At 36.6% G+C, this 15,239-nt stretch overlaps 1 protein-coding gene across 4 annotated transcripts in view; it reads left to right on the top strand.

Moving 5' to 3' along the window:
• Positions 1-10,184, top strand: part of LOC308704351 (uncharacterized protein) — a 32,219-nt gene extending 22,035 nt beyond the window's left edge. For 2 of the 4 annotated variants that reach the window (XM_081388569.1, XM_081388570.1), the window contains exons 4-5: positions 892-988; positions 1,266-1,642. In XM_081388569.1, coding sequence (XP_081244695.1) covers positions 892-961 — 70 coding nt within the window. In that variant the 3' untranslated portion in view covers positions 962-988; positions 1,266-1,642. Of the gene's footprint in view, positions 1-891; positions 989-1,265; positions 1,643-6,217; positions 6,464-8,921 lie in introns of those variants that run through there. The other 2 variants (XR_014031798.1, XM_081388571.1) reach the window with 2 other exon arrangements.
• The last annotated feature ends 5,055 nt before the right edge of the window (positions 10,185-15,239 follow it).

The raw sequence follows: 15,239 nt of genomic DNA, 5'->3' as shown, positions 1-15,239 counted from the left end.
AGTATTTTAGCAGATTTCTATTGGCCGTAAAGAAATTGTTTACATCGCGAGACCTGATATCACGCGAGATTTCCTGACACGGCGGCCTGCCGGCTCAAAGTTGCAAGTGCGTATTTTCCGCTCACGGGCACCAGGGGGGTGCGAAACGACCACCATTCAACCCGAAATAAATAATATAACCATTCCAGTGACTCCGAAGCTGTTCAGTTAAGGTAAAAAAGTTACTTAGTTCACCTTTAAATATAAGAATGCTACAAAAGTAATTGAAATTACAATCATTTATTTCAATCTCTGCATTTAATAAAACTACTAGTGAGTGTTTTTATCACAGCTTGTAAATGTTTTAAATGAATGTGTATGTGTGTTTTATAATGTATGTTTGAATGTCTTTCAGGAGATTTTAACTCTCCTGTCAAGCTGTTGGTGAAAATAAGAGCTTGTTCTTCAGTGATTTGCCTGGTTAAATAAAGGTTAACAAGTTACACAAAGGGAAATACCGCATCAGAGTAAACAGCACATGCATCTGTATGATGTGTTAAACTGTATGCTTAAGAGTTTATTTTGAAGCGCTGAATATGAAGCATTTTCATGTTTACGAAAACTTGGCTTGGCTTGTTTCAGCACTAGGTAATTTATGTTAGTTTTGTTTATTGTGGTGTTGTGGCTTCAACAAAACCTGATAATATTTTTCCTGCAGCAATTTCATCAATTGGTTGTTGCATTACTAGGTATTTAAAACAAAAATTGTTTGTTGTGGCTTCGACAAAACCTGATAATCTTAAATTACATGATCACGTCACTATTTTTTTTCAACATGTGATTAGCCTTAGTACTTAGTTCAGAGTCTGAAATATGTCATGTCTGTAAGAAATGAAACTTGTTTGTTTTCAGCAGAACTGCCAGAAAGCATCTGGAAGGAGAGGACGGAGAGAACGCCAGTGATCCAGAACCTGCAGAATGAAACATCAAGATACTGAAGAACAAAGAGGTTGGTGTTTATTCTTGATTCCCCTTTCATTCTTCATGATGAAGAACATGCTGATGCTCACCAGATTTACATTGTTTCATGACCAAACTAGTGATTTAGAACACAAATCATCTTCATGACATTAAAATAGATCATAATCGTGCACAGCAGTTGTTGACCAGATTTGATGAGATTAAAATGACTGTTGAACTCATCAGTGATCTTGACTTTGAGCTTCACTTTTCATTTCACGTTTGTCTCTCATTTGAAATCTCACTTGATTTAATGTTTCTTTTAGACCTAAAGGACGCGAATGAGAAAGGAAAAATGTGTGTAAATGTAGATCAAGTCTGAAGGTTCACATCAGGATCCACAACGGAGAGAAACTTTACACATGTGATCAATGCGGGAAGAGTTTCACTCGGGCCTTCGTTCTGAAATCACTTCTGCCTTCTCATTCAGAAGAAGAGCACCAGAAAAATTACGCCGGAAAAAAAAGCTTTCATGTTCAGGAGCTGAAGAAGAGGCCGTAACACTTTTAACAGAGACATGAATCTGACAATAATTTTAACTCGTTCATTGTTTTTCAGAGATCTGTCTTATTAGTTTGAATTTTTATGAATTTTTGTACTTCAAGTAATGATTGATTAAACTCATTATATTTTTTATCAACAGCTTGTTGTTATTGTCCAATTTTATTGTCTGCTGATTCTTCTTGCTTCAGGAATAATTCCATAATTTTCAGTTTCTGAAAGCCAAATATTACGTTTGCTTCTGGGGCTTCCCAGCTAACACAGAACGTTCCCCTAACGTAAAAACGTTCCCCGAACGTAAAACAAGCAGATGTTTTTGTATAATGACCTGTACAGAGCTCTGAAACTAGTTTATGCAGCATTTAATAAAATTGAGCAATTAGTTAAATCCAAGCGCATTACATTGTGAATGTGAAAAGCACAGAAATCATAAATTCTTGGGTTTGTTTATATCTTCATTTACTACTCCTCTGCTCTGCACATCTTCTCCAACACGTGTTGTACACAGTGCAGTGTTTCCGGGATCTACGTCAGAACGCTGCCTCGTTATTGGCCAGTTCTGCGTCAGGATCACACGCATTGGCCGACGCTGGTCATGTGATCAGCACAACGCTTGCTGAGTCTGCGTTCTGATGTAGAACATCTTAAACAGTAGTAACATGTTTTGTTAACCACTTTTGTTCTGGTCAACTGATGTCTGGGTAGGAGAATGACAGCGAAGAGAAGAAATTGAATAAATTTTTTTTGTTTTGTTTATTTTTTGCGCATAAAAAAGGTTGACAAACAGCAGATGGAGAGTATCTCGGTAATCTACTGCTTTTCCTGCAGTTCGGTTGAATTTACTGTTGAATTTGAACCACTGAATTTGTGGAAGCTAATTTGCAAAGCGAAATAAAATGGACCGAAAATTGCCTGTTGAATATTATAGGTTGTATTTTTAAACAGTTTGAACATTTTGGAAGTGAAAAATGAAAGGTGAATATGGATTATTGAATTTTTAATAATGAAAATGTGTTTGAAATGTTTTTAATTGAAATATTCACAGCTTAAATATTCAACCATGTAGAATTTCAGCCCATAAAAATGCAAGCCCTAAAAATACAATGCATTAAAATGCAAGCATGGTTAATGCAATGCCTATTTTTTTCCAAGTAGTGCAATTCAACAGGCTTTTTGTTTCAAAAACATTTGACATTATTTTACTTCCATATAAAACATCCACGTTTGGTAATGCTGATCAATAGTATTGTTGATTGATTAATTAAGTATCCCCAACTGCAAGCAAGCCAAAGGCAACAGTGGCAAGGAACCGAAAAACTCCATCAGGTGACCTAATGGAGAAAAAAAAACTTTGGGAGAACCCAGGCTCAGTTGGGGGCCAGTTCTCCTCTGGCGTTTATGAACTAGAGGTCGGATTGTAATTTGAACTGTAAGATTAAAAGTATTATATAAATGCCTGGCTGAAGAGATGCGTCTTTAATCTAGTTTTAAACTGGGAGAGCGAGTCTGAGCAACGAACAGTATCAGGAAGGCTATTCCAGAGTTTTGGAGCTAAATGTGAAAATGCTCTCCCTCCTTTGGTGGATCTGGATATCCTAGGTATGACCAAAAGCCTCGAATTTAGTGATCTTAAAGAGCGCGATGGATTATAGGGCGATAGAAGATCCGTTAAATAGACTGGAGCTAAGCTGTTTAGGGCTTTATAAGTCAGTAGCAGTACCTTGTAATTAATGCGGAACTTTATAGGTAACCAATGTAGTGATGATAAAATTGGTGTTATATGATCAAATTTTCTTGATCTAGGAAGAACTCTAGCGGCGGCATTTTGGACTAACTGTAGCTTGTTTATTGAGGATGCAGGACAACCAGCTAATAAAGCATTACAGTAATTTAGTCTCGAGGTCATGAACGCATGAACTAACTTTTCTGCATCAGAAACAGATAGCATATTACGTAGCTTAACAATGTTTCTAAGGTGGAAAAAGGCAGTTTTTGTAACATGAAATATGATTTTCGAAGGAGGTTGCAGTCAAGTATAACACCCAGGTCTTTTACCGTAGAGGATGAAGTAACAGGACATCCTACTATGTTAAAGTTGTAGTGTGAGAGGTTTTGTGGGCGTTTTTTTGAACCGATAAGTAGTACCTCTGTCTTGTCTGGATTTAATAAAAGAAAATTGCGCGTCATCCAATCTTTTATATCTTTAACACACTCTGTCAATTTGGATAATTTAGCGTTTTCATCCGGCCGTGATGAAATATATATTTAAGTGTCATCAGCATAACAATGGAAACTAATTCCATGTTTCCTTATAATATTTCCAAGTGGCGGTGGAGGAGAAACATCATGTCAAACCTGGAGAAACACCTTTGAGATATTGATATCGGTATCGGCAAATAGCCAAATCTGCGGCATCGGTATCGGAAGTGAAACAGTGGTATCGGGACATCCCTAGTCTAATTGGAAGACTTCTTGACTAAAATAAGTTCTTCTTATTCCAGAAGGCCCCCCATGCTTGGCCTTTTCGTATTTTGATGTTGGATTCGCTAGAAGCGATGTGGGAGCCAAAGTTCTTGGTCCATTCGATGGTCTGTCCATCTAGCTCTAAATGCTGATGATTGTGTATTGTCATGTCCAGACCAGCGTATTCTTGGTTACTCAGTGCTTCTGTTTTACCTATGTTAACTTCAAGGCCTACTCTCCTGGCCCACTTTGCTGTTGTTGTGAGTTGTTCCTGTGCTCTGTCCAGGGTGTTTTCAAATAGGGCAATGTCGTCAGTGAAATCCAGGTCAAATAGTGATACTTGTGGATTTCTGCTGGATTCTTCTAAATGTGTTACGATTCCGCATGATAATGTGTTCTTTGCATGCACTTGTTAGAAATATATTAAAAGTATGCTTGTGTTAAGCATGTTTCTTAAAACTGTAACTTTATTACCAATGTACTTATAATCCATTTTTTAGAAACATGTTAAAAGTATGCTTGTTTTTAAATATATTTTTAGAAAAAATACTAAAGTACAATTATTTTAAATTGTGTTAAAAGTTGTATTGTAAAAATAGGTAAAGAGCATGATGCTAATATACTTTTAATATATTTTAAGATTTATATAAATAAAAATAATATAAATTGAAATAATAATTTTTGTTAGTATATTTGCAGTGTATTATTGAAAAAGGGAATATATTTCAAATACGATAAAGTAGACTTTTTTCCACCAGGGTTCACTTTATATTTGGAAATTGCTTTCACAAAGTGTTAAAGCGTTGAAAGGACATTTAACATTTTTTGGTGTATTAATCTGCACTGTTATTGAAGACAAAGTGTACAATTTGTAGTATTTGGAATAAGCCAAAGATATCATTGAGCATATACTTTTTACTCAAATATAATACACTTATGCTATATCGCTTGTTTGTTTTGAAGACACTCATTATGAAATTGTAATGTACTTGTTACACAAATAAAGTGCACTTTAATATCACTAACCAGGCATGTAATTAGTCCCTACAGGGATGTACTTAAAGTTCAAATTACTTAAAGTATACTTTTTACGTAAAGTAAAAAAAAAATATACTAAGTATACTTGAAGTTGTTCCAATTTAACACACACATGTACACTAAATACACTTAAAGTTGTGCTCTACTACAATTTAATTACAACAAAAATATACTTGGTACAAAATTAATTGTTCCAAAATAGCACACTTCAAGTCAACTGCACCAGGGTCGAGCAGTTTCACAGGCTTTTATCACCTATCCTGACTCAAATAATGTGTTTCTAACAGCAAACACTCAGAATAAAGTGAGATGATCTGCTGATGATCCTGAATGGCTTGTTGAATGAGTGTTGATAGTCTGAGGCTCATCAATATTAACAGATCTGCTGAAAACACTCTTTATTTCATGACAATAGTTCCTGTTTTCACCTCATTTATTATGCTGATGTCTTCAGATCTCCTGTGAATTGACACTTAAAGCTCATTTCATTGGTGTCAGCAGACTGAGGGGATTTGATGCTTACTATATGAATGATTATTTTTGTCTTTTATGCTTTTAAATGTTTTTCTTACAGTTCTTTACTACTTCTCTAGATATAGGCTATGCCATTATTTTAACGAAAAAATAGAATAATGTTAGAATTAGAAATACAAATTGCTGATATAATTGCTTAACTGTGCAAATGAGTATATGGTTAAATACAAAAAGGGGTTTATATAGCAAAAACAACAACAACAACAGTCTATCTATCTATTTATCTATAGTGTTTATATGTGTTTAATTTCCAGTCATAGACCATATTTAGAAGAAGAATAATTTGATGACACATTCAAACACTGTATTTTAGGATCATAGTGCAGCCCCGAAATACTCATTCATTTTTAAGTCTTTATACTTTGCCACTATCCTTCAAACCACGTTTTTGTCAGCAAGAAGTTTTTAATCATTTAAAAAATAATGAAATTTAGTATGATCTCTTATTCTTTTATACATTTTTTTTAAAAAGTCAATAATTGTTGTTTCATTTTTACATGTTTTACATTGACTTTTTTTTTTCTTCACAAAAGTTATTTGAAACATTACACTTGCATTTACTGGGTTTTCTATACAAAATCACTTTTGTAAATTTAATATCAATCAGACACTAAAATTAAACATCTGGTCTTTGACCCTATTAAAGCAACCTCAGTAATTTATATATTTTTGATTTTGGCAGATCAGCTCCTCCACAGCAATTACATCACCAGTGAAGCCCCTCCTACTTCAGTCACGTGATCATTGAAGCCCCACCCACTGTAATTCTCCAATAAATGCTGTAAATTTCCATCAGCTACAAGTGAGGACGAGCATCAGGAAGAGCTGAAATCTGCAAAGACTGAGTTTATTAAAGAGGACAGTGAGAACATGAGTGATCCAGAACCCTGCAGAATGAAACACACTGAAGATCCTGAAGAACAAAGAGGTTGGTGTTTATTCTTCATTCATTCATGATGCTGAAGATCATTCACGTTAGAAACATTCAAGCACATTTAGATAAAAAGTTAAACTATGAAATTGGATACAGGGACCATTTCAACAAATGTTCTGTAAAGGGGAAACTTTCATATTGATTGTCAATATTAGGTCAAACAAAGTAAAATTTTTGCTCTGGTTTATATTTTGGTTTGCAATTTTGTTGAACATTTCTCAATATATTTTAGTTATTTATCAATTAAATTCAATTTCCAGGATGGCTGACAGGGTTGTAAGTGTAACTTAAACAATATCTGATTATTTGTATAAGTTGTATTAATTAATCATAAATTATATTAGTCATAACCTCCGACTAATAATCAGACTTATGAGTTTGTGACCGTGAGATCAGCATTATTGGCCGGGGTGAAACTCTAAGTGACTCTGTAATCCAAATGAACCAGTAAAATATAATGTAAATAGTTAAATAGAGTAATCAAATGTCTATTTAGATTATGATATAAATGACCAATAATTAATTGGCGTTTCAACTTGAACTGGAATGCAGCGAAACTTGTGTTTCTGGTTTCCCACGTTCACATGCGAATGAATGGGAGTCATTGGAATTAAAAGTCTAGTGTGACTGGACTGTAATTATTAAAAAGTTTTAAGTAAAATAAATTAAATATCAATATAAACATTGGTATCAACATTATGAAACTATTGTATAATTTTTAATGCTAACATTACATTAGATAATTGTTTCATTGATCAAATATATTTAATAGTTCTTTGCCACAGAAACATGGGATTTGTGTCTATAATGTCTAATAAAAATAATTATTAGAAGATCAATTTACCTCATTTATGGAAAGTACTTTAGTTATTACATTGTAAGGGTCTGACAGGTCAATTTAGCTCAAAGGGAATTATTAATTAATTCATTGAGAATGTTGAAAGAATCACTTACAGTTTTTCTAGATTGCTTAAATACTATAACCAGGCTTTTGAACTAAAATTTCAAAACCATAACACCATTTATCAAAAAGCACACCCATTTCACTAAACTATAAACACTATTCCCTGTTTTGACACATGAGTCAAATTTGTTGAACTGTCACTGCAAAACTCTACACACAAATCCCTTCATTTCTCATTGCCTAGACCATGTTGTCATGTATAAAGCACTAGCATTCAATATTGTTCACTCAAGTCAGCACAGCTTCAGCTCAGTTAGCACACAATTACCGAAGTGAAAACACTAGGTGTCAAAATTTAACACACATCAATCAGATCCTTCAATAGATAGATAAGAGGGCCCAAATCAGTTTGAGTTTTGGAACAATGGATCCAGAAAGACATGAAGGAAGAGATCGAGGAGGGATAAGGAGGAGGTGGAGGAGGAAGGGCAAGAAGACAAGCAGTCTCAGATGAAATTCAAGCCACTCTAGGTGCCCATGTCTTAGTCAGTGGTATGAGTATGAGTATGAGGGAGGCTGGGCTACGAGTAAGGCCAAATTTGAGTCGCTTTACCGTCGCCATGAGAACCTTCATGGAGGAGTGCTGGCAAACAAAATTCTATCACTGAATAATAATAATAAGAAGAAGAATAAAAGACAAACATTTCCAGTAGTCTTTGATGAGGTTTATTTTCTTGCAAGAAAAGGCCAGCAGTCGTACAGTCATACAGAGTAACACAGAGTGTGACAGTGAAGGGAGGGCATCCTTTCTCCTTTATAGTCTTGACTCCCATAATGTTATCTTTCTAGGCAAATGATGGTATTTCAACCATGTGTGGAACATTCTTAGACGTGTCCGTCATATTGTATCCTTGAGTGGAGACCCTCCTGTCACGTCCCAACACTCTTTACCATTCCAATACAATTCCATATTAGAATAAGGTTTGTGTGTGCTCTTTTAATGTCATGATGGTCACACAAATCTTACTGGGGGGACCACAAGCAACATAACTTACCAGTTTTGGAAATGTTGTTTTGAATTTATTGCACTAGTGTGTTAGACTATGTTGTAGTGTGTGTGATTATGAGGACTTGTGTGTCTGAGGACAAAGTTTGTTTTTTCAGCAAGAGTGAATGGTTTTGAGTGTAGAGCTTCATTTTGACCTAAAATAGGATTGGGTGAGACGTTATGGATTTGTGTTTACAGTTTTGAGAATATGAGGCATAGTTTCAAGAAATGTGTTTAAGCAATCGAGAAAAACTGTATTACGGCTGAGCAAATGACTCGTCCAGCGTTCAGTATCAGCTCTGCTGCAGATGTAAATGTCCAAACTAGTGAAAACACACAAGTAACACTTCTCTTTAAAATACAAACAAAACTTTATTGATTATTCTAACGCATAAAACTAATATCTAACACAATTATCAGCTCTTTTTATGTCCTTTCACTTCATATTGTTTTTTGTTTTTGTTGAACTGAAAATGAAATAACTTATTCTTTTATGACAGACCTAAAGGAACTGAAGGAGGAGAGTGAGGAACTGAGTGAAGTGGAGAAGGAGAGAGAAGAACTGAGTGAAGTGAAGGAGGAGAGTGAAGAACTGAGTGAAGTGGAGAAGGAGAGAGAAGAACTGAGTGAAGTGGAGGAGGAGAGAGAAGAACTGAGTGAAGTGAAGGAGGAGAGAGAAGAACTGAGTGAAGTGGAGGAGGAACATCATGTCAAACCTGGAGAAAAACCTTTGAGTCACTCAAAGACATCTTTCACCTGCACACAGTGTGGAAAGAGTTTCACAACCAAACAAAGTCTTGAGATTCACAACAGAGTTCATACTGGAGAGAAACCATTCATTTGTGATCAGTGTGAAAAGAGTTTCTCAAGCAAACAATATCTTAAGCGTCACATGATGATCCACACTGGAGAGAGACTGTTCACATGTGATCAGTGCGGGAAGGGTTTCACAGTATCATCAAAGCTTGAGATTCACATGAGGATCCACACTGGAGAGAAGCCGTTCACATGTGATCAGTGTGGAAAAACATTTATTTGTGCATCAGTCCTGAAGAGACACCTGAGAGTTCATACGAAGGAGAAGCCGCATTCATGTTCTGTGTGTGGAAAGAGTTTTTCACTGCTGCAACATTTACATACACATCAGAAAATACACACTGGTGTGAGAGAGTACATGTGCTTTGCGTGTGAGAAGACTTTTATTACAGCTGCACATTTAAAACTGCACCAGATTATTCACACTGGAGAAAAACCTTACAAGTGTTCACACTGTGACAAGAGATTCATTCACTTATCATCTCTGAAAACACATGAGAAGATCCACACTGGAGAAAAACCTTACAAGTGTTCACACTGCGACAAGAGATTCTGCCGATCAGCAGATTTGAAAAGACATGAGAGGATCCACAGCAGAGAGAAGCCGCACACGTGTGATCAGTGTGGAGAGATTTTCTCTTTTAAAAGTCACCTGAAGCGACACATGAAAATCCACACAGTGGAGAAACCGGATCACCATGATCCATGTGGAGAGAAGTTCCTTCAGTTATCTTCAAAAATTTGAAATGTGAAAATCATCCTGACTCCTCGTTCAGATAAGACAATATATTGATTTAAAATTTGCAAGACATGTTTTGTGTGAGAAAGCTTTATGTGAAGAGGCGTGAACATGAATATTTGAATATGAATATTTAATTTCTTTCACACCTGAGAAAGACAAAGACCCTCCATAATGGCCCTATTAGGAGCTATCAGGCCCTATCATCATAAAAAAGAATGGCTTTTTGATTGTTTGGATTTATTTACAACACAACATAATCCAAATATACACAACAAATGACAAAAAAAGCACATTATTTAACACACTGAACTTTAGACAGAGACTTAACCAGTCATACACCTTTGTGCCATTCCTGAAACATAGTACATATCTTTCATTTCCTTTGTGTTTGATTTTTCACTTTACCATGTTCATGTACAGAGACTTATGTGAATGTTGAAGTCAGCAGGACTCCTCAGTGGAGCATCTGATCCCTGAAAAAAAAAAACAACAACAAAAAAACGCTGTGAACGCCATTTTGAGCTATCCGCGTGTATGTTCACGCCGAAACGAACCGTCATCTTCCAAGTGTATGTCTACACCGTTAAAAGTCAGAGTGATTTTGCGTGTATGTGTACGCCGTTAAATGTCCGAGCGAAACGGAGCAAGATGTAAGATCCCTTAACTCTACTCCCACACCTAAACATACCCATTTTTGGACAATATTAAAATGATAAAACGTAATGGACAGATATGTGTAGGAAAATGGCATTTTTATGAACAATATGGCATTAAAAGATAGTTTGAGCTACGAATCCTACCCCTAAAACTAACCATAACCATTTCTTAAAACTACCTAGGCAACAATTATAAAGAAAAACAACAGACAGACGAGTATAATCACAATAATTTATTTATGGTTCCTATAGAACCATAATATAGTAACCTTACAACACAACATCGATTCACAAAATACATAAATTGTATTAGCTTGATGTAATCCAAACCTTCAGAATCCATATATTATTTGCAAGAAAAAGATCCAAACTCAGCCCTTTATCCAGTAATCGTCATCTTGACTGTAAACGTCAAACCCTGCGCTTATGAATTCAAATAAAAAAATTGCGCCCTCAAGAAGCGTTACGACAGGTTACTATGGTTACGGCAGTAATGTCAAACGCTCATTGGCTCTCGCCTTGCCTGCTTCGTCACAGATTGCGTCATGCACATTCACATTTGAAATGAAGCACGCAGCCCTCAGAGCGAACCGAACCGAAGACAGATTAACATTTTCATTAGAGCTGGAACTTTAACGCGTTAATTAAGATTAATTAATTACACAAAAAATAACGCGTTAAACATTTTTGACGCATTTTAATCACACTTATTTTTTCACCGCGGAACGTTTCTCACTGGATGAGTTTTAAGATTAATTAATTACACAAAAAATAACGCGTTAAACATTTTTGACGTATTTTTTTTATTTTTTCACCGCGGAACGTTTCTCACTGGATGAGTTTCGGCGGACCGATTATACTGGAGCACCAACTAGCGTTCATAACTTCACGCCGGTTTAAGCCATAGACAGTATAGCAGCGCATATTTTTTTCGGCGCCCATGTAAACAGATTAGAGCATTCTCACCGCACACAGAGGCGGTGCGGCAGCACGTAGCAGAGCAGAAGCAGCAGTGCCGCGATCGTTTCGGCGCCGAGCCTATTTTTACTGCGGCGCTTACGCTGAATTAAAGTGAGAATGCATTGATCATGGCCAAAAATACACCGCAGTTTTATCCAAAAAGTGCATTGATGATATCTATTGTGTTTTAAACAGTCAATCAAAAGACCATACTTTACAATAAAAAAATACTATACTTTACTATACTACTATACCATACTTTACTAAAAAAAAATATTTATATGCAATTAAAATGCGATTAATTTCGATTAATTAATTCCAAAGCCTCTAATTAATTAGATTATTTTTTTTAATCGAGTCCCGGCCCTAATTTTCATGGATTTGAATTAATAACTTAAATTATGCTCTGTTATCTCATACAAAACCACTGCCAGAGAGGACTGCGACACGTTGTCACGTGAACAACTTTTGGTACCGATTTTGACATTTCTCATTAAATAAATTATTGTGATTATACTTGTCTTACTGTTGTTTTTCTTTATAATTGTAGACTACGTAGTTTGAAGAAATGGTTATAATTAGATTTAGGGGTATGATTAGCAAACGTCCGGGGATAGTGGTACGTGTAAGATTCACGTCTGAGGCTGTTAAACTGTGACATCTACACGTTTTCCAAAGGGGACCAACGTGATTATTTCACGTCTTGTTGTGATACCGGGTTGCAACCAACGGAGCAAAATGTATATCTACATCTGGCGATCGATGTTTTTTTTCCTAGGATGGTAGGGGAAGACTCATAAATGGTATTAACCCCAGTGACGGGTAGGTTTAGGGACGGAGTTGGGGTAGGTCATATATATTTATACAGTAATGTAACGCTAAGTCAACGGCGTTGATAAACACGCTGAAAAGCGATTATGCGTGTTGATAGCACGCCAAAAATGGAAATACGAATTGGAATGCGCCATTTCATGAGATCAGTCTGCTATAGGGCTGCATGATTTGGGGAATAAATTTTAGATTTTTCAGGTTAAAATTGCTTTTTAAAATATACAGAACACACACACACACACATATATACACTCACATAAAAGATTGTTAGGAACACCATACTAATACTGTGTTTGACCCCCTTTCACCTTCAGAACTGCTTTAATTCTACGTGGCATTGATTCAACAAGGTGCTGAAAGCATTCTTTAGAAATTTTGGCCCATATTGACAGGATAGCATCTTGCAGTTGATGGAGATTTGTGGGATGCACATCCAGGGCACGAAGCTCCCGTTCCACCACATCCCAAAGATGCTCTATTGGGTTGAGATCTGGTGACTGTGGGGGCCATTTTAGTACAGTGAACTCATTGTCATGTTCAAGAAACCAATTTGAAATGATTCGAGCTTTGTGACATGGTGCATTATCCTGCTGGAAGTAGCCATCCGAGGATGGGTACATGGTGGTCATAAAGGGATGGACATGGTCAGAAACAATGCTCAGGTAGGCCGTGGCCCACACCATTACAGCACCACCACCAGCCTGCACAGTGGTAACAAGGCATGATGGATCCATGTTCTCATTCTGTTTACACTAAATTCTGACTCTACCATCTGAATGTCTCAACAGAAATCGAGACTCATCAGACCAGGCAACATTTTTCCAGTCTTCAACTGTCCAATTTTGGTGAGCTCGTGCAAATTGTAGCCTCTTTTTCCTATTTGTAGTGGAAATGAGTGGTACCCAGTTGGATCTTCTGCTGTTGAAGCCCATCCGCCTCAAGGTTGTGCGTGTTGTGGCTTCACAAATGCTTTGCTGCATACCTCGGTTGTAACAAGTGGTTATTTCAGTCAAAGTTGCTCTTCTATCAGCTTGAATCAGTCGGCCCATTCTCCTCTGACCTCTAGCATCAACAAGGCATTTTCTCCCACAAGACTGCCGTATACTGGATGTTTTTCCCTTTTCACACCATTCTTTGTAAACCCTAGAAATGGTTGTGCGTGAAAATCCCAGTAACTGAGCAGATTGTGAAATACTCAGACCGGCCCGTCTGGCACCAACAAACATGCCACGCTCAAAATTGCTTAAATCACCTTTCTTTTCCATTCTGACATTCAATTTGGAGTTAAGGAGATTGTCTTGACCAGGACCACACCCCTAAATGTATTGAAGCAACTGACATGTGATTGGTTGATTAGATAATTGCATTAATGAGAAATTGAACAGGTGTTCCTAATAATCCTTTAGGTGAGTGTACATATATATATATATATATTTATATAAAATGAACACCAGGTTTGTTGTGCCTTGTAGGCATAAGCTATGTACTATGCTGCATAAAATAATAATAACAATAGCCTATAAATCGTTAAAAAGGAACACTTCATCACTTCACTGCACTAGAGAAACATATTGATAATCATGTTACTTCAGTCTCATTTCTTAATGTCATAACGAAAATAAACATTTGGAGGGTTTTTACTTAAGTCTTAGTTCTACATTATTCCCCCTAGTGTTACATGTGTTGTGTTTTCTTGTATACTGTATTATTTGTAGCGTACTCTTCTTTTTTTGTTAACAGTATAAAAAAAATACCCCCAAAAAAGAAGGGTTCAGCCTTTGAATTGGGACAGCCTTCATCGCGCCGCTGTGACGCAATCACACTTCAAATGCGCCCACACACACGGGAGGGATGGCCAGACGATTGGATCCTAAGGCGGTTGGCAACAACTGGAATGTGAATGGACAGGAAAATGCTGAAGGAAGTGACAGTTCAGGAAATGAATTAGATGAGATGGAAGTAGGTGGCGGGAATTATGGAAAATGGGATATGGTTAGAAGTAATACACAGAAAAAGAAACGAACGAATAAGTCAGATGAAAGTGATTCTGACAGAGGATTAACTGTAGAGGAAACGGAGAGAGAGCTAACTCTGTAACTCTGCCTGTTTGACTTTAATTCTGTTTTAATAAAGCTACATATGGATCCTAACGTCACTGACTTCTCGTTACAGCAAGGATGAGAAACAGCAAATGAAGGTAATCAAAATGAACAAAATAAATGGAAAGAAAGTGCAATCCTCTAAGACTAATGGTAAAAAAATTGTCAAAGGAGTTATCACAGGGATTCAATAATGATCACTTTTGATGAGGAAAACTCCTGAATAAGGTCTACATTGGATATATACTGTATGTTACGACGTGAGGCTATATATACCCCCACCATTTGGACATGTGGTGGCGGTCTGCAAGGGAAAACAGAGAGGTGGTAAATGCAGTGGTGATCATGAATATGGCAAATGTGAAGAGGGTGCATATCTGAAGTGCTGTAATTGTGGAGGGGAACATAGTTCAGCTTACCGAGGATGTGAGGTTAGCAAGAGGCAGGTGGAAGTGCAACGAGTCAAGGTTGTTCAAGGAATCAGTTGTGCAGAGCCCGCAAGGACGGTGTCAGGAATTGGGACCATGGCTAAACAAACTGAAATTAAGAACAAAAACATTGATAAGTGTCAGAAATGTGATAAATTGAAAGAGGAAACTTTGATTGTGAGTAAAAATGATTTTGTATTGTTTATGGCAGAGATAATAAATTGTTCTGCACAGACCAAAAGCAGAAATGAAAGGATCAAAATAATTGTTAAATCAGCAGAGAAGT

This window comes from Scardinius erythrophthalmus (genome assembly GCF_964197995.2).
Source record: "Scardinius erythrophthalmus genome assembly, chromosome: 1".
Taxonomy (NCBI): Eukaryota; Metazoa; Chordata; class Actinopteri; order Cypriniformes; family Leuciscidae; genus Scardinius; species Scardinius erythrophthalmus.
The sequence above is the reverse complement of the archived record's forward strand: the minus strand, read 5'-3'. Positions and strand labels throughout refer to the sequence as shown.